The 26,356-nt window shown below is 35.4% G+C and overlaps 1 protein-coding gene across 20 annotated transcripts in view; it reads left to right on the top strand.

Moving 5' to 3' along the window:
• The window catches only part of PTPRD (protein tyrosine phosphatase receptor type D), a 1,164,217-nt gene that overhangs the window by 921,849 nt on the left and 216,012 nt on the right, over positions 1 to 26,356 (top strand). For all 20 annotated transcript variants that reach the window (XM_063180610.1, XM_063180611.1, XM_063180604.1 and 17 more), the window contains 2 exons: positions 17,020 to 17,165; positions 21,245 to 21,386. In XM_063180610.1, coding sequence (XP_063036680.1) covers positions 17,020 to 17,165; positions 21,245 to 21,386 — 288 coding nt within the window. The remainder of the gene's footprint in view (positions 1 to 17,019; positions 17,166 to 21,244; positions 21,387 to 26,356) is intronic.

The following is a 26,356-nucleotide window of genomic DNA, read 5'->3' as shown; positions in this document are numbered from 1 at the left end:
ACAGCTCTCACAGAGAGAATTTCTCTCCTGTGTCCAATTTAAATTTACCCTTGTTCAGTATAAGACCTTCACCCCTTGTCCTGTCACTGCTCTTACTCTTGGTAAGAGCACCTCTCCCTCTTTCTTTTAAGACCCCTTTGGTCACTGGAAGGCTATTATAAGAGCTCCCAGAACCTTCTCCATGCTGAACATCCTAGTCTCAGGTTCTAATATGAGACAGATGTTTTGGGTAACTGCTGGCTGTGATCCCGTATTTCCTGAAATGAAACAAGACATTGAATTCCTGTTACATTGTCCTGGCTTAGGGCTAATTTAGAAGGAAACTTCCAAAGGGGTCCCTCTTGAAATCAGATTAAAGTGGCCCCTCCCCCTTCTGGTTGGGGAAAAGATTTCCATGGAGAAAAGTGGAAAACATATGTTTATTTAACATAGAAAATATCCACGAGCATAAAAAACCAAAAATAATAATATTAAACAATAAAGCCTCTCACTGTTCTGAGACAAGGCAAATTCAGGAAGTCCTTTTCGTGGGGTGTACCTCGGCTCTCTAAGTCACTTGTCAGCCCCCGGTGGAAAAGGCTGTGTCCCAGGCCCTGGTGGGCCACAGGCGTGAGCTCCTGATGCTTCTCTGGGTTTTCAGTCCAGAACAGGGCCAGTCAGTTCCAAGAAAGAGAAAAGCAATAGTCTCGGGGACATCTCTGCCTCAGCTAACTAAAAATACTAACCAAAAGCAAAGGAGAGGTCTCCGCCACTGCAGACAACACACACCAAGAGAGAAGCTGAAGCTCTTCATGTTTTTGAATGCAAGCGCCTCAAACATTCCACGGCTTCTCCTTCTCCCCACTTCACTCTAAGATCTAGTTTTACAGGTGCAAAACTTACTTCTGGGCTAAACAGATGAATGGGGATACAATTCAGCATCTTAGGACATACACCCAGTGGGCAAAATGAAAAATAAAGAGTAATTCAACCCTAAAACGTGAGATTGGAGTCAGTTTCTTTGTGTTGATGGTTACAACCTGAAGACATAAGATATATTTACTGTAAGCTCTCAATTTCTCACTTGTCTGAAATGTGCTCTTTTCTTAATAAATGAGATCACTGATTACCTTTCAATATATTTTCTGTAATTTTAATATCTGTGAGTCAGCAGCAGAGTTGCTTGTGAGTCAGGCTGATGAACATTCTCCTGTAACAGCTCCAGTAATTACAAACCAGAGTGCAGAGATAGTGACTTCTTTCTTACGTCTTTTGTTTTGGAGGCCATTTTACAGGTTTGTGTAAACCTGCATTGCAGGCTATTAAGAAAGATAAGCAAAAGTTTCATTTTCCATAGTTATCTGCAAAGAGACTTCCAGATCTTTCCTTCAGCTGCATTTCACTCTGCTAAAAACTCAACAATTGTTAGAAAGTTAGTAGAATTCATTTTAATGCCATTCCTGCAAACTAAAACTCTCTCGTATTTTCAGTGTATTGTGGTAATGTCCAACTTATATGCAGATTGCAAACATTTTAGGGGGTAACATTAAGATTTTAGGCATACTTGAAGGAAGGTTATCCTTTCTGGTTTGCTGGATATAGCGAATTCAGATCCAATTTTATGAGGGTGCTAAAGGTTCTACAAATACTAAATAATGCTCGTATAAATAAATGCATTATTTATTATTTTGTAATGTAATTCCTGTTCATCATTGTTTACCCACTCATTAGCTTTATTTCACTGGAATTTTTCTTGATTTCTTCCAAGATTACAGGGAGGACCAACAGACCTGGAAGAAATTTATCATGCCAATAAATACAGAGAGAAACTTAAGGCCCACTGCCAATGTAGCCTGGATATTTACCAGGACTTTTGAAACATAGGGGCATGATGAAGTGCTGCAAAGAATTTCATTCAATACATATGGAAGTTTTTTATGTAAGGACACACAGATACATATTTGGCATCATTTCACAGGGAATACTTTCACTACAGGCTGCTAGAATTTCTACTTTAGTGTAAATTTTTTATGCTGTAGGAGCAGACCTAGATTTACCAAATACATAAAAAACATGATAGATTTTCTTTCATTGCTACAAACTAGCTTTGCGCTCTGTCTCCTGTATCATGCCATTCAAAAATGCTGAAGTCTAAACAAACAGTAAATGAATTTGAAATGTTTATATATCTCTCTCTCTTCTCCTTGTAGTTGTTACCTTATGAATATAACTCTAGAATTTAGTTAGGATTAAGAGAAAATGAATTAGCAACCACAAATTCTTATTCCTGAAATAAGAATAAAGATTAGGATGAATAAATACCTGTTTTCTACTTGTGGAAGTGCACATATTTTAGAATGAAATTCCAGAATTATTCTCTTCTCTCTGGTGACCAGTGACAGGACCTGAGGCAACAGCATGAGCTTGTGTCAGGGGAGATTTAGGCTGGATATTACGAAAAGGTTCTTCACCCAGAGGGTGTTTGAGCACTGGAACAGGCTCGCCAGGGAAGTGGTCACAGCACTAAGCCTGACAGAGTTCAAGGAGGATTTGGACAGTGCTCTCAGACACATGGTGTGAGTCTTAGGGCTGTCCAGTTCAAGACCACAATTGTACTTGATGATTTTTGTGAGTCACTTTCAACTAGGGTGTTCTGTAATTCTATGAAAAGAAATTCTATGCTCATACTTTCTTAGCAAAACCCATATCCAGTCTTGAATTTTAGTAAATAGATTTTAAATTCTTCTGAAGAAATTTTTTATCAGAAACTCAAACCTATTTATATTTTTATCTGCAAAACTCAAGCACAATATATGAATTAGTTCATTAGAAACACAGGTTTGTTTTTGTCTCATAGGAAAACTCCCATTTACTTACTAACTTTTTGTGCAGTGTAGTATGAATCCCTGTCAGCCAAATAATTAGTTCATAACCTATGGAATTCGTCCTGTACTCTGTGTTGTGGTTGCTTGATGTGGTGAGTCTTTGCTTGAGCACAGGTATGAGTAGTATCAGTCTATCCATCCATCTTGGAAACAGTCAGCTAGTGCATAAGGATGTAAGTTTGCAAATTTTTTATTTTTGGAAGCTATGCAATTAGTAACATGAACACAGTACTGCACATGTGCTTCTCAAGCTGAATCTGAAAAAAATGGACCAAATCTTCGACTTACATAAATTTAAGCATTGTCAGTCACTGTTACTGCTGACTATCGAGCAGCTTGCACTAGTGAAGGAATTAGGCTGCTCATTTAAGAAATCAGTTTACCTGCTCATATTGTCCATATTTCCCTCAAAAAAGGGAAAATTTTACATAATTTTACATAAATTTTTCCATAATTAGAGATATGTAATGGGTAAAATCTCTTGAACATAATATCAATTAATGACTTAGATAACTTTCTAATTAAGTAGAAAAATAATATTTTAAAAGTCTTCAAGGATTGCCAAATTCTAATGATCTTTAACAGAAATTTAGTTGTGTAAGAAACCTAGTCAAGTTTGGTAGCAACGTGGCAGTTCAGGAAAAAATGCTGTTCTCCAAAATCTCTATTTCTATTAATATCCGTGTTCACTGGGCCATATATTAGACAATCCTCATTTTGTGAACATAACTGTAAAAATCTTTAGAAACTTTACAGGTGCTTTGTCTTGAAAAGCAGTACTAGTACTGGAGTACTTCATGACCATACAAAGTCTAGCTATATGGTCTAAAGGCTGACACTATTTAGGAATACCAGACAGCAGGTTTTCTTTGGCACCATTATTTCACTGTTGTGATTTAAAGCAAAATTTAGTGTATTTTTCACAGCATTTAAAGAACCTAATAGCTCCATTCTTAGAAAAGCAGTTAAAAATATAAAGGAAAATCCATAATGGGTTTAATCATCTGTGTGAAGTATCCAGGTTGGAATTTATTTCAATAATCTGGGTGTTTTTACATCATTCACTTAAGCACTCAGTTCTATGGTGGCCTTTTTAAACATTCATCTGATCTTGGGAGTAAGATAGCTGCTCCTAGAAGTATATGTCTGGACATTGGAGGTAACTGTATGACTTTTTAATCTGTTCTTCATTGTTCATTCACACAAAACTATGCACACCTACCTGACTTTTGTTGTCCTTTTATTTCTTTCAGAAAAGAGGTTAATCTATTCAGTCCTGAAAGGTCAAAGTGAATCAGACTGTGGGAAAGAACATGAGTATTTTCAAATAGCAATGACGCAGACAGTTGGCTCTGGCTCTACAGTGCAAGATCCAATATTTTTTCTATTTGCAGTGTTTGGCAATTAAAATTACTTTGTCATAGGGATCCTGCCTTTTACCAGTGTAATGCTTTAGCCGTTGAACTAATTTCATACTCCTTTGCTATGGTGCCAAGGAATCACCTGTAAACAAGATAAGGAAGAAATTGAGGGCATGGTGGAAGCATTCACTGCGAAACGATCAGAAAGCTTAAGAAATAAGCCCTTACTTCGATCAGAAAGGACTTAAATTCTCAGATCTGAGAGAACAGAGGAGTCTCAAGATATGTATCGGATAAAGAACTCAGTTCCACTTGAAAAAAGAAAATGTGCTGGTGGGTTGAGAAAGAAATTTGACATTCAGGTGTTACAGGAGATTTGAACTTGGAGGTCACCAGTATAGAAAGATTTACACACCTTTACAAAACTTCATTTTGATAGTGACAAAACAAACACTTTTGTAAAGGATTGCAGAAAGCAGTGGAACTAAGTGTGTGTAGTGGAACATGGATCGATACAGGTTTTTCAGAGAGACGTTATAAGGAACTTGAAAGTTTGTTGTTGGATAGTTGTGTCAGTGTCAGTTCTGAAGTTGAACGTAGTTGTGACTGTATGGGTATGCTCTGGCTACCTTAACCATTAGGCAGACAGCATAGCCTGATTGTCTGCAAGGTCCATGTAGTTCTTTGCCTGCTTGAGGAATCTGTGGCTAACAGTTAATTGTATTGCCTTGCCTTAATTAAAACTGACTAGAACATGTGTATATGACTGTAATTACAAGATTTACTGCAGTATGGGCAAACTCAAAGGTGAGGGATGCTTTTGACACTATTTAAAGTGTTGGGCTTTTTTCTGATGCTATAAATATACACATTAGCCTTATGCTCTCAAATGCAAAAACAGTCTTTCATTTTTTCATGTACTGTGGGTTTTTTGGGTTTGTTTTTTTTTTTTTTTTTTTTTGCTACATTAAGTCATATAGTCAGCCTTATAAGTTCTGATTTTTTTTACTTGACTGATAATCTGTAACCTTGGCCTGAAAGCATGATTATTTCCTTGAAAAAACCAGCAGTTCTTAACTACAGAAGGTGAAGTATTTCTTCATTAGTTTAAGCTACCTCAAGATATTTTTCTGTATTTTTTTCTTATGAATTTATATTTATAATATAAAATAATTCTCTATTATCCTAATCTTGTATACACTATATTAATTTCCCTATTCTTGGTGTCTCCATATCTGGGCATATAGCTTTTTTGTCTCTAGGAAGGAGTAGTTGGAAACATCCTACTACTCTTGTCCTAGTAACAGGGAACAACTTCAGAGAAGCTACTACATCCAGTAAGTGAGAACCTTAAAAGTAAACAGAAATCACAGGTCATTATGTTTGCAGCTTTTGATACCAGGTGGGATGTCACAGGTTGGAGGTCCTTGACCAGTGGAGGCTCCTGCATTGGGAAGAGTGAAAACTCTACTTGTTTTAGCTTTACCCAGCAGTTATGTGCCTGTATACCCATGCACAACTAATTATATAATCACAACAAAAGACTTTTATATACCGTGTTGTTATGCTACAGGCTGATACAAGATTAAGCATTTTTGTATCAATTTACTATATGGCTGTCTATTGAGGAGGAAGAAGGCACACAGATGTTCAAATCTGTTATTCCTAATAATTAAAAGTGTTGCTGTGGTTAAGGCCAAACGCATTAAAAAATACATCTGGTACTTCAGTGGGCTGATTTTAATTTCTGTCAGTATTAATTTTATATTAATTCTTTTCCCCACCTTCCTTTTGTTTTGGTACCATATATTGTGTTACATTATATTGTTACTATTGCAGTGAGAAGTTAAGAGTAATGAAACCAAAACCTTCCAATATTTTTTTTTGAAAGCTGTCTACTTTTAAAAGAGGATTTGTTTTACAAGAGCAAGCATAAAAGTCTAACTTCTCAATATTTATTGCTAACTCTAATTAGAATTTTTCCAGTTGTGTCTGCCAGCTTATGACGCAGTAAGATGCCAAATTATTGAACAACCAGAAGCTGCTTTTCTAAAGGCATTCAGTGAAGGAACAATACATGTGGTAATTGATTCTTGTGATTTATGAACAATACAGTAATTCATTCAAGAGGTTTTGCTATTATTTTATGAGAGGTATTGCATGTTAAAGAACATAAAGATTAAATTACAACTTTCTAGACAGCCCTTGGGAGCAAGCAAATTTATATACACTGAAATCTAAGTTTTCAAACATTCTTAATTTTTTACTAAAGATATGTGACTGACTGACATTATGGTAATATGTAAAGATTTTATTTTTACCTAAATTTTTACATCAGTAGACCTGAGATTCATCTTGATTTGGGTTATCCTTCTGCCCTGTTTGACTATTAATTTCTGCTTCTCTTTTTCTTTTTAGATTTTTTTTCTTTTTTCATGAAATGAGCTTTTTTAATCTTGTCTCTTATTCTCGTCTTTCCACAGCCAAAATAATTTTACATTTGGATATTTGATACCAGTTATTTTGTGTTCTGTTTGGTGCCCTGCTGTATTTGTTGTGTCCCCAACTTTAGTAATCTAACCTCATATGAATTTTTGTCAGTACTTTCAGTTTTTTGTGAGAAGTTAATTTCTGTTTATCTTTTTGTATTCAGAAGGAAAAAATCAGAGAAAAATTAATTTTTGAAACAGTGCAAATTATTTTCTACCTTTTGTAATCTTTCCATAAGCAGATAGTAGCTCTGATGATGGAGTGCAGTGATTGATCACTTGATATTTTCTACATTTTGAATTGGCCATTGAGATTAAGACATACAGAAATTTGAATCCATTGACAGCAAACTAAGGTTCTCAGTTCTCTTCATGAACAGTCAGCCATTTTCAAGTATAATTTCAAGAGGTTACTGAAACTCTATGTGGAAAATACAATTTCCTTAAATCTCTAATGTTTGAACATGCATATTAGATCTAAATGTATGTATACATATTTACTGTTATCTAGATGAATATTTTAGGTGATTGTTACAACTAATATGGTTTCTTAATTAAAGCATTCAATTCTATTATTTAAGTGGACACACAATATTAATCATACACCACTGAATTTTAGTTATGATGCAGAACGATACATTTTGCAGAAATAATTTTATTATAATTTATAGATGTGCATACCTCTTAGTGTACTCCTTTGAGTACATACTTCTTAGAGTCAAAATAGGCAGTTCTTACTCAGTACACTTGAGCAATGTGAGCTCATTTCCTTAGACAAAGAGTGCTAATTAAACCAACAATTTGCAATATTGATATGCAGAGGACTGCAGTTTTCCAAGACTAGTAAGATTTTCAAATAGCTATGACTTTCTGCTGACACTTCTAATTTAGATTTGAGTACGGTTTGTTTGTTCATTTTTTGTCTTCTTTGCCCTGATAGAAGTGTCACCCATGCAGTAAGTAGGTAGGACTTAAACTGGAACATTTCATTCAACTCATGAGCACAAATCCCTGCACAAATTTTGTAAATACAGTGCGCAGGAACAACTGTAATACTCCTCCCTATGTTTTCTGACATAATCTAAGTAGCATAATCCTGGAATTAAGTAAATTGAGACACGGAGGTTAAGTAATTTGCCTGAAGCTAAACAGCAAGCAATTAACAGAGATGGGATTAGAATTACAAAGTTTTGGCTGTCAGCCCTCCCTTCTGTCCAGGAGCCAGCTGCCACTTTCAGTGCTTCTGGCTTCCAGTCCTATCTCTTGAGACTAAACTTCAGTGATTTTTTTTTCTTCATGCTACTTAGATATGAACTTAAAAGGAAACCATGACTAGGACTGATACTGTTTTTTAAAAATTATTTTTATACTAGTTGTAAAGACCTATCTGCCTTTGCAAGAAAATAAAGAAGTAAATCCTTGTTGGTAGTTATATTTTAGTAATTTCTACTATTCTTTTAAAAATGGCCATGAATCATGCTTTCAAATTGTAACAGATTTTAGAGTGAAAATCTCTGTGCTAGGTCAAATGTAATTTTTTTCCTTATTTATTTTTAGAAAAAAAGGTTTGATTGTGTCCTACAGTTTTACACCATTCTTTTAATAGCATGCTCTTGACTGATATCAGTTACAGGTAGTATTATGATTTCTTGGTATCTCTTTTTAAAAGAAGACAGAAGAATGGAAAATACATTATTGATAGGTAGATGAGATAGATATAAGCTAGGCACAGCACTACAGGTTTATCTTAGATGTATCTCTAACCACTGAAAATTATATTAAAAATTACTGAAGTAACCTGACTAACCGTGCAAGATTCTTGAAAAGCAACTGCAATGCTACACCGAGATATACAGGATATCAAATAATTGTATTTTCAGTGATTTCAGGTAATAGGTGGCAGAGTAGATGTCATTGTATGAAGTGCTATTACATGTCACAATTAAAATAGAAATGAAGTTCTAGTGATTAGAAGTTTACCTTTATGTGGTGATATGTTTATTTTGGTTATGCTTTTGCTTTCTAATAAAATCCTTGGTCTGGCAACACCTCTGTTGTCCATTTCTTTGTATGAGGTTTTAGTTCTCATATTCTTACATGCTTCCATATGCTTCAAATCTGTGCTGGCATAACTTTACTAGAGACAATCTAGAACAAATTTAGCCCCTGTAGAGGTTCATGGAGCAGATGAACCTTGAGTACCTTACGACTAGTATTTCTTGCATTTTTGCAGTGCATTGTCCTTAATGACAACAGCCACAAAAATGTGGCTGTTATTTGCAACAGGACCTACACACAGTAGGATTCAGGAAATATACAGTATACTGCCAGTGTAAATACATTCTAATCAGTGCTTTTATGTCTGCACAGCCGTATCCCAGAGCAGGCTGCTTGTGCTGTGCTAACCACACTCTGATGTATTGTAAGTGACTTGTAGGCAAGGAACTGGGACAATCCACTGGGGCCTTTAGTCACTGAATCTTTTTTAATATCTATAAACAGTTTTCTGACCTAGTTTATGAATGTCTGCTTTTGTATCAGCAATGCTTCGTCCTAGGGGCCATGCTAACCTGTCTAACAGTACAGCTGAAGGTGGGCTGCCTTGCACAGCTCACAGAGCTTGCTGGTAAGAGGAGTATGTGTTCTCTCTACTTGGCCGAACATCTGATTCAGGTTGTATATAACTACTCTTTGTAGGTAAATGGTAAATGTTGGTTTATAATTAATAGAAGTAGGTGTTGATCAAGTTTTGGGATGAAGCAGGCCTAACTTAGTAAGAAGGAAAGAGATTTATGAGTCTCTCCTAACTAGGTTTTTTAATTATTATTACTTTATAGCAGCCTTAATTATACTTTTTTTAAACCAGTTTAGCTCAATAAATTATGCTTATGTCAAGTCATGTCATATCCTAATGCTGTTCTGCAAGTAGAAAGTAATCTTGAACCCCTTAATTCGCCATAGTGCATATGTTCATATGGGCTGTGAGATTTGATTAGACACAAGCATACTTCTGCTTGAATAGGAATTATGAGAATTTGCTTATGTGAATGCCTTGTCAAGCATTAACTCTGAATCATATTAGTATGGAGAGTCAGTATTATTACTGGATAGTTGAATTTGTTTTCACAGTCAGTAATCATCACAAATGGCAAGGTATGCATTTTGTTGTTTTTAGATAAATAAAATATGAATGGAAGTTTCATTTCATTGTTACAGTTTCCCAAATTTATGCTTCCTCATTTTGGTACCTGTATTTTGAGAGTTTTAGTAAGACTGAAACACTTGTAAAGGTCATCTCTCCAGTCATAACCCAGATATTCCCAGTCCCTAATTGAAACTTCTAGTGTCTCATTTTTTCCTACCTTTCTCTTGGAGCAAAACTCTTCTGGAAAGAGATCAGCTTGCCTGGCATTTTGAGATTCACTGCTTTTACTCTGCACATTGAAAAGGAGTGTCAGCTCTCAGTTACCAAATAATTCATATGCAGTCTGCAGACATTAAAATTTGAAAAAGGAGCAGTAGAGAGCTTTGAAGCAGAATTTCCTTTTGTTAAATTAGTGAATATGACAAGGTTATGTAATATTCCTGGGGGATAAAGTGGTGCACGTCACTAACCTTTTAGATTCAAGAGACTTCATGCTTTTTATTTGCTGCTGAAAGAAGGCTTAGTACTGGATTTACTAGCAAGGTCCTCTTTCTAACTCAGGTAAATTAAGTTCCACCTAGCTTTTACATATACTTTTGTGATAAATATCGTGAATATACACAAGCTTATACCTATTTTGTTTTGTAATGTGCATTTGAACATATGCTGTTTTATGACTTAAAGGCATATCTGCAGTTGAGTTAATATCATGAACACTGGGTTAATAGTGCTGGAATTCCTATGGTCATGGGGGAAAAAAAGGGAGAATTCTTGTCCTCCTAAGCATTTACTGGATAGTGATTATTACTTAGTCATATGCTTGCATCTTTCAGTGCTCAGGTTAGCCAAATACTAGAACCAAACATCCTGATTCTCCTTTCTTGAACTCTAGTGTAAACTAGGATTTTTGCGTAGAAAGGACCGAAGAGACAGTGAAGTAAGGGAAGATTCAGAGGCAAATGTATAGGACTTCCATTTTCTGTAGCGGTATTTAAATGCAGGCTAAATTTTGTATTTAAACTAGTGCATGTGTATCACTAATTGCTGAGGCTGGGCACCCAGCTTGAGGAATGAAGGCAAGAGGGCATGGCTGTGGGAGTAGGCCTGGCTTTGGGAGGTTTCTCCTTTTATCTGATCATCTGTGAGACTGAGTGTGATGGCTTGTAAACCCTGGCTTCCTATTAGGCTTAGCACAGTGTTGCTCTAATAGGGCAGTAGTTAATGGCTGGCCCGAGTTTTACGCTAAATGTGTCAAAAATTTGTCATGAAACCAGTTTAAATTGTTAGTCGGTCGCCTGCAACAGTTTAAATAGAAACAGAACAGCAATGTGTACTGCTTCAGCTTCTTTCTACTTCAAATATAAATGTATTGGTCTATACTATTAGTAAAAGGCTTTTTTTTACAGGTTTTTCACATAGGTTCTTCTTATTTGTGAAAGCCTTTTTCATTCTCTCAGTTATTATAAGCTTGAAATGAACATGTGTGAATGTGTGTGAATGATATTAGTTGGCAAATAAACGTCTGCTGCTGTCTGTGTTAGTTCATATAGCTCCGATGTCCCTAGGGCTCAGATAATGTCTGTCTCTAAAAAAGGCATACATAATCCACAATGAAATGAGCTGGTAACAAGGTTTGCCGAGGTTAAAGGTACACATTAAATGTGTGCTATTTTAACATTAGACCTTTTGGAAAATGTAACCCACCTATCCTGCTTGTGAGACATTACTTGTAAGTCTGCAGTTTAACTTTTTATTTCAGGGAGGAATGATCCTAATAGTCAGCTGACTACACTGACACTGTGCATTGAAGGAAATTTGAAAATATAAAAGATAGGATTGGCTTTTCATATTTTCCTTGAGACATCAGCAAGTGATATATTTTTTTTTTTGAGCTGCTTACTTAATCTGTAGGGAAGGTATTTTCTGGCAGATTGAAGGTTGGGAACTGGAGATTACTGCTAAATTGGAAAAATAGCCCCAAACCATAACCATAACCAGAAACCTCTCTCAAATACCAGTCCTTTGTTCTGAGTGCTTTTGCTTTTAGAAGAATGCATAGTAAAGAAAGAAGGTGGAGTGATGAGTGTTTCAATTTATATTATCAAGATTTTATTACTTTTGTAGGGGCTGAATTTTTAAGAGGATGCTGTGAAGCCTGTAAAGTAAAATTGCTTGATTTCATTTACCCAGACTTTTGGGAAACATTTGTTTGCACCTAGAAATAGTTTCTGGGAACCAAATGGATCAAAATTTTTTAGCGAGACTTCACTGGCATGGCTGAAATGCATTTAAAAGTTGAAGGACACCAAACCAATAATTTTTATTCCTATAATAATAAAACCATTCCACTGCTCAGAGTATGATGACATCTGAAGATTGTGTTTTTACTATTCTTCTTGCTGAAGGATGTTAAGGCAAGGGAAATTTTAGGATGAAAAACAGTTTAAGGTGAGAAACAGAAAAATTTCACAGCTTGTGACTGACAGACAAGAGCTTTTAGGAACATACTACTTGTTAACTTAGTAGTTTCTTTATGCAGATTTCATTAATACAAATTATTTCTTGTCCTTACAGAAACAAAGACTAATTAGCTTTTTTTACATAGCCAGTGTGCAAGTCCTCTGTAAGTGCAGGTTAGAATTAAGGTGGAACAATTACTTGTAAAATGATCAATCTAACTGATGTCACAAATTATTACTAATGGGTAAATTAGCTGCTAATGCTTTATATAAAGGTGTTTTGAAATTTCTATTAAGTAATTTTCTGTTAAGTACTATGTATATGTATAGTAGTTTTTTAGTATATTAACTGCTGGAGGGATTGTGAAAAAAATAACGAATCATGAAATTTGTAATGCATCAATACAGTATCAGACTGTGATTAAGTACAACATTTGCCTGTTTGTTCATTTTTACCTGGACAGGAGTCTTCACCACCTTCACCATCATTAAATATGAACCAGTCTATGGCCTTTTTATTTAGAATATATGGCATTGTCTCCTAAGTCTGTAGACTACAGTGATTGTTGCAAAATGGAAAACGGGTTAAATAAAGGTGTTGGTTTGGTTTAGTTTGATTAGTGGGATTTTTTCTTTCTTGGCTGGATTTTCGGGGTGTTTTTGTGGTTGTTTTTAATTCTGTTTATTTGTATTTTTACTGCATGAGAAATTTCTGAGTGCGTAATTTGACTTGGGAGAATCACTACAGAATTTTTTACCTGGAGTGAGTCCATTTGCATACTCCCTGAAACTTTTTGCTGCTAGACCAGTAAGACTATGCTAAGTGAAAATGGTATGTGTGATTGTATGTGTGCCAGACCACATTGTTTACTCTGCTGTCAACCTACATTTCTGAGTCTGAGGTGAAAACATTTCATGGGAACAGTTGTGATTGTCATATTCCAACTTTTATTGGTACAAAATGAGTCTTTATAACTGAAAAAGTTACTGTAAATTTTAAAGAACCTCCTCAAATATGTGTGAATGCATTAGCAAATGAGGTATTTGAACTAAGTGTCTTTGCATTTTTAGTTTTTTCTGATGTCTTTATTTACCCTTGCTATATATGCTTACAAAGGCTACAATATGATGTGCTTTTTGGCAATTTTTGTTCTGACGTAGTAAAATTTTTGATATTTCAGGCATATGATGAAGTTTAGTCCTAGATTGAATTATTTTATACTAGGAACTTTCATACACCCGAAACAGAGAATCTGGAAACAAATGTACGAGGATCTGCATCCTCTGTGTATCTTTTCCATAGTAAGTTCACATGCTGAGCTAGCTCTAGTTGGACTGCCAGGCATCCTTTTAGCTTTCACTTTAAAGAAGGGGAAGTCTTATCCTCATATTCACCTTTTCATAGAGGAGTATGTTCATAAAAATGTCTCTACACAAGAACAGTTTGCAGTAGCTATGGAAAAAAGGGGGCTGAACTTCAGAAGTATTTTGTCAGACATTTTATTTGAGTGCAGACGAACAATATTACATATCCTTAAAGCACAGCACAGAGAACAATACAGCAACTTCAAAATGGATTATTCTATAACATGATGAAATGTGAATTAATTAATTCAATTCAGTATTTCAGAATTCTGCTTAAACTTTAGAAAGTCAATGTAGAGATGCAGAAGGGAAGAAAGAAATGTCTTATGCTCATGCCAAGATATTCAAATGTTCCAATCAAAATGAGTTATTTTAGTGTCACTTTAAAAATATATTTTATAGAGCCATAATGTGCAAAAAAACTCCACTTCTATCTGGATAGTGGTAAACCATCTCTGATTTCAGAAGTTCTTGTGGCCCTTGAGGGGACAGCTTGACTGTTCATTGAAGCAGCAGCCTAATTTCTGTGGGGTTAAACTCTGTAAACAGATAAATGCAAGCTCAGTGTACTTAACGTGAGCTAGCAATAAATTCAATTTTCCGTTGTATATTAAGAGTGTAATTTGCAGTAGTTTTATAGTTGTCACTTCATCTTCTCAGGAGTCCCAGCAAGAAGTGCGTACCAAGGAGGAGATGGTGGGAGCCCTCAGCTCTCAAATGCCAAAGCTTGTGGTACTCTTCAGAAGTCCAAGTTATGGCTATCTCCCACTCTGATTTTTTTATTTTATTTTTAGCTTGAAAAGGTATCAAAATTCACTATTAGTATCAATATCTGAGTAGGTACGAGTATATAAGCAAGCAAAGCTTGGCTTGTTCTTGCATTTAAAAGGTAATACTGCAGCAATTTTTATGATTCACTTAAGAAAATTTAAGTACAGAAATATGAGATGCTGATTTTAAGTGAATTTCACTTATTTTATTTTAATTACAGTTGTGTTATTTTAACTGCATTTATTGATGTTACCAAGGAGAGTTCCAAGAGTTCCAAAAGCTGAAAGACTCTGGTATCATAGCTGGTAACATATTACATCTTATTTTTTTGGCAGATTTAATTGCAGTGGAAGGTTTCCATATAGATTGTTGCTGTGCTTAATGAACTGTGTTGTGGAGAGTTTTTCTTGAACTATGCACTGCTGTTGTTAAGGGAGATCGAAAATAGTTGTCAGTTCTCAATCAAAATTGCCCTCATGTTAATAAGCACAACTGTGTGTGCAGTTTAATTGTGTTTGCTGTCAGAGTGCCTAGCAGCTTAGGTCACAATCAATGTCAAGAAACTGACAACATTAATTGTAGAGATAATTTGTGTCAAGCCTTAATTAACAACTTTTATAAAGATAAAGGCAACAAATACCACTTTTCATTTTGGCTTCTGCTGGGTTATGATTTCACACACCCCTAGACTGACGGTAGTTGCGTTATACGTAACAAGATGAACATTTTGATAGAGTAATAAAAAGAGGGATTGCATAGTGCTTACCTCTCCCTATAATTTAATAATTTTATAAAATAATTTATGTTCTAAGGATAATTTATCTTCTCTGATAGGGTATGATACTTGAAAAATAACTGACTTACTTCCAATATTATGTATTGGAGGAGAGTTGTGACAATGTGTTTTTATAGAAATGTCTTACTTATGTAAAAAGAAGTTTGACCAGACAGATACATACCTTATTTTTTTTCGACTAGGTTATGGTCTAAGTGAAAAACAAAGATCAACCCAATTCCATTCTATTCTGGCCTGTGAAGCTTTTTTGTTGATGTAGATAATATTACTCACATTATACAAGAAAGTGGATTTTATATACAGCCTTAAAACCTTGTTTTCCTTGAAAAGAGTCCACAAGTTGAAAATTGCGTCATTATGTACAACTGCCCTTGTTTACTGTGTGTAATGCTATCTATGCCTCTAATGCTAGGTGGTTAATAAACAAAAGCTTTACTAATTGCTGGTTAGCAAAAATTCACGCCGGATGGCAAAAATACTGTTGCTCAGGTAGCTAGAGCTATTAAGTATTCAGTCATATTTCTGTTAAGTATTCAGTCATATTTCTGCAACTCCGCGATGTAGGTGATAATGCTCTGCAGAAGCCAGTATGCAGGTTTTGTAAGGAGTCGTAGCAGCTATAGTCCTGTAGTCCTTCACCAGATTTTGGACAGTTCAATATAAGAAATTGCTGGAAAACTGGTTGTACACCTTAGAGCAGTTAAGTTTAGTGAAAGATTTTTAATTTAATTTATTGCTATGTGTGCTATTTGCTTCCTGTGAGGTACTATACAGAGTTACTGTGTGCTCTTGGACTTTGTCATGAAGTGTTTCTCCTTCAGTGCTTTGAGTTCTAGCAGTGAATTCACAAAATGTAAAAAAAAAAATAAAGATGAATGGCAACATTCCATTTTTCACTTGGTGGCCCACGATTACAACTTGTGCCACAGAATGTCAGTATATAGATTCAGTTGAGTCTCTTTACATATCACAGTGCTGAGTTAAAACAAAAAGCGTTCTGAGAGAGCAGTTTTGTTGAAACCCAGATGTTCTTCATCAGCATATATTTTTGCCTTTTTTGTGGTCCAGGCATAAGGCCTGTGGCTTGGGAAATGATCTCAAGTATTTTCACTTAAAGTGTGCTTTATTTGCTAAGGTTTTGGCAATTTTTGACATCAGAGAAGTTCTTTCATAATTTCCCCATGGCAGTAGTAGCACACTGTTTTGCTGGAATGTGCTCTTGCATTTTGGTTTTGGTACATTTTTGCCAGGAAAATTAGCAAAGCATAAATCTCTCTTCTGATACAGTCCTTTTTGCCTGGACTCTTAATACATAATAATTTACCTCTACCATGCAAAATTACAAATGCTTTCTCCTAAATGTCTCTGATTTTAATGTCTCAAAGGTCAGCTTCCTGTTTTCATGACACCCTGTGTTCACAGCATCAAGTAGCTAATCGTGATATTATTCCAGTTGATTGATGAGCTCATTTTGTAACAGAAGTCAAATTGGATTTTTTATTTATAATGGTGATAAAATATAATGTGTGATCTTGCTATTCCAATGCCATCAAATTTCTGTTTTAATACAAATTTCACTATTAAAATTTTTAAGTACTTTAATGACCTTTTAGGTTTTTTAAAGTAGTGCTTTCTCATGCAGGTGAATGCTATCATTGGAGAAACAAAGCTTTTCATTTTTTTAAATTTTGAAGACTTGATACGACTTTTTAAAATTTATGTTTACTGCTTGTATTAATACAGTTAATTTTTTTTTTTTGTTGTTTCAGCACCACCAAAGTTTACAAGAACTCCCGTTGACCAGACAGGAGTTTCAGGAGGAGTTGCCTCATTCATCTGTCAAGCCACAGGAGATCCAAGACCTAAAATTGTCTGGAACAAAAAAGGAAAGAAAGTCAGCAATCAGAGATTTGAGGTATTAGGTCCATTGTTCTGTTCCTCTGAAAAACATTTTAATTCCAACTTTGTTTTTAATCCCACATTTTGTGCTTTATTAACGGTGATTTAGCAGAATAGAAATGACTATCAGGGATAATTTGGTGGGAATACTCCAATGAAGTTTTTAATTTTGAAAACTGGTTGTGCTGCGTAGACCCATTAAAGAGAAAACTGCTACTGCTGTTTTCTAAGCTAGCATGGTTGGACTGAGGAGCTCTGTGGTGCCTCTGTTCAGTTTGCTGGTTCATGGAGAGCTCATGAAGAACTTGAGTTGAGCAGTGACTGCTGTCTCCAAAGAGCAAACCATCTCCTTTTCTGACAAGGTGCATCAAGCAGGCTTAGTCTTTGGCTGCTTCTGCTGCCACAATTCCTTACCCCTTCTGATGAAAGAAATGAAAGGGGCACTGTAGTTCCTGCTGCTGAAGAGGAAAAATAAAACTTGCTTGCTTTGATTTTTTTCTTAACAATAAATTAGGAAAAGGCTTGGAGGAAGATTTTTCTCTCCATAATCTTCAGTTAAAGGAAACAGTGAAACAGTGAAAATAATCTGCTCAAAGGATTCTGATTTTTTGAGGGAAATAAGAAAATAAGTATTATTCCCTCTTGTAGTGGCAATAATAATTAATGTCAATATGGATTCACCTTTAACATGAAGTAAAAACTCAGAAAATGGGGGAAAGCTTTTAGAAGAGATATCAAAACTGGCACTAAGAGTGTGCAATTGTCTCTTAATTGTTTTCAGTGTTGGAAATGAGACTTCTGTTTCCTTGAAAACAACTGTTCAGAGATTAAAGATTTGTATATAAAATGTATGTGACATGCATTTTATGAGAAAATTATAACAACCGACTGAATATTAAAGTCCTCTATATTAATTTTTATTAGCATTTGTGAAGATTGTTTTTCCTGGCTTTCCGGTCAGATTCTTTTAGAAGAACTGCATTTTGTCTATAAACCAAATTTATTTTCTTGATTTTTGGTTCAATAAATATCTAAAGACATTGGAATTCATTCATTAACCATTATAATTTCTGGCTTGTGTATTTACTACGACATGAAAAACAAAATCATTAATTTAAATGTTACCTCCTAGTGCCAAAATTGTTTGCACTTTGCAGAGTTGTAATTGGCTAGAGGGATTAACATAGAAGGTTTATCATTAATTTTACACAATTTATCCTCTTCTGTTCACAGAACTTTCACTCAAAGTGAATTCTAAACAGAGAATGATAGTGCATGTGTATGTTTACTGTGTGTTATTCTGCAATAAGTCATGGTATATCTCCTTAATACATTGCTTTCTTGGGATCTCTGTATCTGTTTTTAGGGAGAATAGGCAAACATAAAGTTTTATTTCCATAAAAATTATTTGCATGTAACTATAAAAAACACCTTAAAAATGTTTTTAAAATGCCTCTAGTGGACGGTTGAACAAACAGTATAGCCAAGTAAGATGGAGTGTATTTTGAACAAATAGATGACATTTGCCAAGTGTTTTATAATTTTTATCATGTCCGCTGAGCAGAGCAGTTACAAAGTGTGCATACCAAATCATTATTTTAAACAGCTTTTCTTTCTGTTTGAAGTAAGGCTGTTAATTCATGCCATAGAATCTGTAAATAAGAAAAGAACAACAGTAGAAATGAGATTCAAAAAATCCATATAAAACATTTGTGAAACAAGAAATGTCCTATGATTTTTAGCTGGACCAGTAAGAGAATATTTAGTTTGGTTTCTTTCACGTTAATATTTTGTATATTTCTCTCAGTTACTTAATGATGACACACATCAAAATGTTTTACCTGAACACCTGTCTTCATAAAGTAAATACAGCTGGAAACGATTCTAGTGGTCCATCTTAGGCACATGCTTTCCCAAGCATGCTGGAGGTTACGTTGTTATATTCAATAAACTTGGAAAGTCTCCTACAGGGTTTATGAAACTTGAAATCAGAACTCTTGCTGGAACTTGATGTATGTAGCAATTGGGGAACAAATAGTTTATTTCCTCTCTCGACTGTTTATATATTTTAAGACTACTGTCATTGAAATTTCTTGCTCACCAGCTAATTCTCCCAATTTATTGACAACAGCAGTGAAAGCTAGGCATAGCTTCTGAAATTAAAATACACAGTAAGACCTCGAGGGTCTTCTTTATTAATCTTTCAGCTTTTATTTATATTACAGATATAGACTCTGAATGGGGATCCTTTCATTTTCCTCTTTCTGCAAATTGATTCAAATAATAGGAATTATAGAAATCTGCTTTAGTTTGCTGAGAAGTCCTTTTCAGAGGAACTTAAGAAAAAACAGAAAAGGGAAAAATAAAAGTTGAAAATTGCATCACTCCACCTTGTGTGCAAAAATGCTTTTATTAAAAAATATCTGTCATAAAAAAAATAAAATTGCATCCAGTAGATGGGGAAGAGTTAGGAATTAACTAGCTGTGTTATGCAGGAAAGGGGAGGACTCATTGCATGAAAAAATAAATCCCTTTTATGATAGATATTTTTGAGACACCAGACTTGAAACTTAATCTCTGCAGTATTTACCGAATCCAATCTTCTGCAATTGTTTTCAGTGACTGTCCAGATACATTTATTCAGCATTCAGGTTTAAACAATAGCAATTAATCTATTTTAAGTATGTCTGTGAGTATTCAGATCCTATGCTTGCATTTTGTATCTTTAAGCAGTCTGACTGCTTAAAGACTTTGAAATTATTTTCCCTTATAAATATCAATTTATTGAGAATTCTAATTATTGCTTTAATTGTGCTAACATCAGGTGGATATTTTGTGTTATCTAGATTAGTTTAAGATGGCTTTACTGGAAGAACAAGAAAAATACATCCCGTGGGCTATTAAAAAAATTCAGTATCAAAAAACCCCCAGGGTTCTTATCTTACTTGCACCTCTCCCAATGCTAAGTAGAAACTGAGCGATTCTAACAATGAAAATAGCGAGATGCAGGGCATATTTACCATCATTTCTGACCCCAGACTTTAAAGCTCTCTTTTATCAACATGTACAGGGATCTCGTAGGTTGCTTCTGTGAAAATGAGACAGAAGGACACAAAGAGATGTGCAGATAGACATATCTGTAAATCACTTTGTGCATGTATATATAGATTATTTTTTAGAGAAAAACAAGACAAAAAAAATCTGACTGTCCTTTGTTTATAAGTACCATTTATCTGATGGTAGTACTGATATCTCTCAGCAATTTTTAAAAATGTAGATTAAAGAGATTACTTCTAATACTTAACTATTAAGAAGGTTTTTCCAGGACCAACAGAGTGTTGCAGTACTCACCAATATTTGATGTGATTCTGACTTCAGATCAAGAAGGAAATAAGATCTGCTCAGTGAATTTTCTCATATAAATGTTATTACTTATTCTATGAATATTGCAATGTTAAAACGACATATTAGAACTTTTGCTGTATTATTTAGCCTCCTAAATGATCACTTTGTTAGATAACTTTACTTATTTTGTGGGTTAAATACAAAGCTAAACTGAGTCATCCTGTTTGGTGCAGAAACTGCAGACAGTTATTAACTTTGGAGCCAAATCAGTGAGTGAGCTGCACTCTGTGAGTAGAGAGGGAATATAGCTGGCAGCAATTAAAATGAATGTAACTGTCACTTGAAGGTAAAGTACTTTAGCTGAGAGAATTGAGAAGCATTGGTAGTGAACTTCAGAATAAGAGAGCATTAAGTCACAGGCTTTTTTCTTAGAGCCATTGTTTGCTGGCTTGGTTTTTTTTGTTTTTGTTTTTGTTTTTTTTTTTTTTTTCTTTTTTCGTTTGTTCATTTGGTTTTTGTCCTGTATTTCTTGAAGCTATATTAAAATGGCCATTGAGTACTCACTGAAAAGCAATGTATGTTCCTCTTAAACATTTTCCCATATGACTGGAATTTGTCCTGCAACATAAATTTGAGAAACAAACCTGTCTTTGGTCACTTGAATACCAACAGACCAGTGTTCATGAACAGATTAGCTGAGGGATAGGTATTTGTAACAACATCTGTGACAGCTTTTGTTTCCTTTTATAGGTAATAGAGTTTGATGATGGATCTGGATCAGTTCTCAGAATACAGCCACTGCGCACACCCCGAGATGAAGCTATTTATGAGTGTGTGGCTTCCAACAGTGTTGGCGAAATAAGTGTGTCCACGAGACTCACTGTTTTACGCGGTAAGTTCTTTCTAAACATGACCCATTCACTTCATAGAGCTTAAAGAGCTGCATTGTTGTAAAGCAGAGGGTCCTCTCTGGCGGAGGTAAATACAGTTCTTTACAGGTGGACTTCGCTGTAGTCCCAATGCTGTTCATTATAAACTTTAAAAAAAAATACTCAACTGCTGTGTTTGTGACTTTTGACCATAAAATGGTAATGTAAGAATGTATGGTGTGACAGAATAGACTGAAGAAAAGAAGAAATAAGTGAAATAGCAGTGCCACACACAACAGGTTATCAATTAGTACTCAAGCCAATCACTTTATGAATGCACTTGATTCACATTTTAATGCTGCCCTGGGTACCTTATCTTTGTTCAATCAGCATTTACACAGAAATTTGCTCTATTAACAGTGACCTTGAAAAATTGCTTGAGCAGTTTTTAGATGAGGTTAAGCTGCTGCAGAATTTCTCCCACAAGAAGCAGTCATAAAAAAGGTGAAGGCTTCTTCTACTTCAGATATTTGTCACGTGAACTGTATTACTTCAATAAGAAGTTTTTGAAAACAGTATTCAATTTTTTCAACTCCATCAGGGGTGAGGATATTAATGTACTGCCAAGCCTACTGTCTAGATAATACTCAAGGGAGAAAATACTAGTGGTCAAATGACCTGAACATTTGTTTTGTCATCTGGAAATGAATAGACACTTGATTTGGCGACTCTCCGTGAAATAGCACACTCTTCAGTTTGCAGGGCTGGCTTTATGACTGAAAATTACTGTCTTGTATTTTGATACTACATGGCATTACAAGGTTTGCAAAATTACTAGGAGCCTGTTTACAGGAATTGAAGGTGATTAAACAGCTTTGCAGAATTTGCAGGAAAAGTTGTGGAATGTGTAATTTCAATATGTTTTTTCCTTGAGCCTCTATCCCAAGCACTGTAGGGTGACAGGAGGATTTCTTTTTTCATGTTATTCTCCAAAGTTCAATTTTTACTAGAAAAAAAAAAGATTCTATAATTTTATTAGGTATTTTAATCATTGCAGACAGTTCCGACATTTATGTTGGAGACAGCTAGCAACACTATCTGCGTATATATCAAAAATTAACCCTTAGGACATACTTTTTTTCCCCTAGGTGAAGTCTGGTGTAAGGAAACCTTTTCAGTATTTAAAATCCTTATCTCTAATGCCATGTTTGTTCCTTATATTATCTTTTAAAAATTATTGCCAGTCAAGCCAATGAAAACAGGAATATTGATCCATTGATGTTTTAACAGCATCTTAACTCCCTTAGATAATAAATCAGTTAATAAAACTGATAGGAGGACTTCTTATGTACAGTTTCCACATTGTTGAAAATAAACATAAAATGACATTTTATATTCCATTAGAAATTTTGCAAACTAAAGGAAGATTGGGAGGAGGAGCAAGGAAAAACAAAAAAACTGTATGAAAACTCAGGTGGAAATAATATTCTTTGTCTTCATAATTCCTTGTAGTGTATTTACAAGCCTACTGGTCATGAAATATGCATGCATGTGTTTTGAAAGAGAGCGCTCTAAACCAAAGTCCTTATTTGGCTTTTGTAGAGAAGCAACAACCCTCCTATCTCTGCCAAGAACCGCAGCAAGCGCAAAAGATACAGGGGGCATCTGAGTGTCAAAACTGACTTGATTGTACAATGTAGTATGTTTCTTTACAAGTCCTATTGATTATTAATCATTTTTTTGGTAACACATGTAGCTTTGCTGCCTATTTTTTGCTTGGTAGTAAGAGCAATAATAGTGGCTCAGTGCCTAATTCTGACAATATTAGTATTGCATCCTCTTTTAAAAGCAATACATAATGATATGCATATGCAAATGACTAATGAAAAAATCTTATTGGTTTGAAGTTAAAATTAAAATAAATTTCAATTTTAATTAATTTTTTTAATTAACACCACTGAAATGTAAAGATTGAGCATTTTATCCATTATCAGAATACATATGGTTTTTGCAACTGCGGAAATATATTTGCCCCAGGAGTAGATTTATGGATTTAATCTGAAACTGGGAACATACGAGAACTCATGAACATACTGTGACTGTGGATTTAGATAAAGGGGTAATGTCAGAGAAAGCAAGGAGCCTGCAGAGAAAAAGGGCATTATTAAGAAGTTTTGATAGGGTTAAAATTTGAATTGCTGAAAATACAATGGTTGGCTGTATGGCTTCCCAGGACACAGCATAATTCAGTGCTAAGGGCATTAGCCTGGAAGATAATTCTATTATTGCAAAGCCTCTACTTTGCAAACTTATACAAATCTTAACCTTGTACAGTCTGCAACAGTAGAAAGCTGTTGTTTTGGAAAAACACTCCATTGATGATGCCTTTTTGGGAAAGAGTGCCTCTGCCTCACATGGCTGCTGTAGGAATAAATATATACTATAGATGTCAACAGGAATTAACTAGATTTAATGAAATACAGGACAGAGTAGAGTGAGTTGGAGCTGTGGTTGCTTATGCTTTACTCATCCCTGTGGTATGTATGCGACTCTGGAGTACATAGATTATATAGCCTGTATAACTTTCATATGTTCTTTTAATTGTTCTGCAATGGTTCTGTCAGAGACCCAGCTTGTCATCTGTGCCTCTTGTGAGATGTCACCCAGAGGTGGAAGTCAGATTTTACTCACAATTCAGCCCGCAAGTATTTCAACCCTAATATGGAATGTCAGTGAAATCAGGGTAATTCCAGGAGCAGAAGTGTCTACCTACATCCATTTTGTTTGTTTCTTTCACAAATCCCAGCTTGAATACTGCAAATAATTTACGCAGCACGGAACAGCAACATTTTTTCTGATATGTCCGTGTCTTTTCAGCTAAACTTGCCAGTTTTTCTCTGTGGCCATGTAGAGTAACTTGTTCCATGCGTTACAGATGCTACCATGTTTTGTTAGGTTCCTATACTAAGACCAATTCTTATTATTTGGGTCTCAAAGAACTACGAACATAAATTAATTTTTAGCTTCTAGATCTTAGAAATTTACGGTGTGAGAAGGAAGAAGGGCAGAAAAGGCATCTACAGGTGAGAACGTTTCAATGCCTTACCAGAGACAAAATACTGGATCCTTTTTTCTGTTACTAGAGTAAATCAGGAAACATTCCAGGCTAAACTTGCATTTGTTAGGCTGAATATTGCGAGAGTTTGGACCAAGTATGAATGTCTGAGATAACTGGAAACTGCGTTTGATTTTCTGTATATAAAGAAGTTGGCTGCTTTCCATGACAGATTCACCCATATGAAAACGTTGAATTTGAAGGGAAACATGGCTTGAAAAGAGAAGTCTGAAAGTTGACTGTTGGAGACAGGCTGACAAGAGGAGTCAATACAATTTATTTTGGATGTTTCTGTTTTGAATGTTTGCGCTGAGAACCATAAGAATGGAACAGTGCTTTGATTCTTTTATTTATTGGTGCTTAATACACATGCCTTTCTACTCAAGAATGTCAGTGTCCTGGGGGGCCCTAGAAGGAGCATTGCCAGCAGCTTGAGAGAGGTGATCCTCCCCCTCTACTCAGCCCTAGTGAGGCCACATTGGGAGTTCTGTGTCCCCTTCTGGACTCCTCAGTAAAAGAGAGACGTGGAGCTCCTGGAGCAAGTCCAGCAAAGGTCTGCAAAGATGATGAGGGGACTTGAGCATCTCTTTTGTGAGGAAAAACTTAGGGAAATGGTCGTGTTTAACCTGGAGAAGGGATAGCTGAGAGGAGGTCTTATTAGTGTCTATAAGGAAGTGAAAGGAAAGTGCAAAGAAGATGGACCAGGCTCTTCTCAGTTTTGCCAAGCAAAAGGACAAGAGGCAACAGGAAGAAAAAGTGATGGACAGGAAGGTCCATCTGAATATTAGGAAGAACTGCTTTAGTGTGGAGGTAATTGTGCACTGCAGCAGATGGCCCAGAGAGGTTGTGGACTCTCCCTCACCGGGGATATTCAGGAACTGTCTGGATGCAATCGCATGCAATGTGCTCTCAGTTGGCCGTGTTTGAGCAGGGAGGTTCGACCAGATGATCCTGCTGCTGCGCCTTTGAACCCTACCTGCTCTGTGTAAGCAATAAAAAGCTACAAGGTTGCTTTCTAAAAAGCAGCAGTGAGGTATTCCTATACTCCCCAGACATCAGGGATGTCATAACTTTCCTTTTGCTGTCCATTAATTTCACATTAACGCCACCTAAATCTGTTTTTAGGTCTTGCAAATGGTGGATATCAAACATTTTCCCTAGCTGTAGAACAAGAGTTCTGGTGTCATATAGAAGACTATAAATTGTTCAGGAAGAAGGGAATAGGTGCTTTCTTGTAGTAAGGAAACCAGCAGCAATTCTGTTCAGTTAATTTTCAGGAATTCTGGTCTTCATTTTTAAAAAAATTGTATGTTTATTTCTTTATAAAGTTTTGTCAAGACCATGAGGGCATCAAGAAGCCTTAGCTTCAACTGCTAGGCATATGAGTAAAGCACAGAAGTGTGCAGATTTTAAGTAAAAATGTGGAGCGCATTACATATATTCTAATACTTCTTCTGTTTGCTCTGTTTTTCTTGTTTGGAAAGTAAAGAGAGAGGCTACAACAGGGAATTTATGCAGAAGGCAGTTGGTTTGTATTGACCCATAATTTTCTCTTACTCTTGTTGATTTTGTAATACTCTGCATTACAAAAATACTCATAAACAGCATTTATGTACCGCAGGCAGTATATAAGCCTGAAAAAAGTACAGTTTCAGTGGAAAGTGCCTAGGGTGGTTATTCCTTTTTATATTATTAGAAAACTGATTGATTCAATGTCAAACATTCACTGCTGCATAAAGTGAAATTTAAAAAAAAGAGAAATATTTACTGTATAGTGTTTCCCAGTCCATTGATACCCACAGATATTGAAGCAGTTGTGGGAGATTTTTATGAGGCTCTCAGAAGTGCACAACATTTCTACATTAGGAAGAAAACAGC

This window comes from Melospiza melodia, chromosome Z, assembly GCF_035770615.1.
Source record: "Melospiza melodia melodia isolate bMelMel2 chromosome Z, bMelMel2.pri, whole genome shotgun sequence".
In the NCBI taxonomy this organism is placed as follows: domain Eukaryota; kingdom Metazoa; phylum Chordata; class Aves; order Passeriformes; family Passerellidae; genus Melospiza; species Melospiza melodia.
The sequence above is the reverse complement of the archived record's forward strand: the minus strand, read 5'-3'. Positions and strand labels throughout refer to the sequence as shown.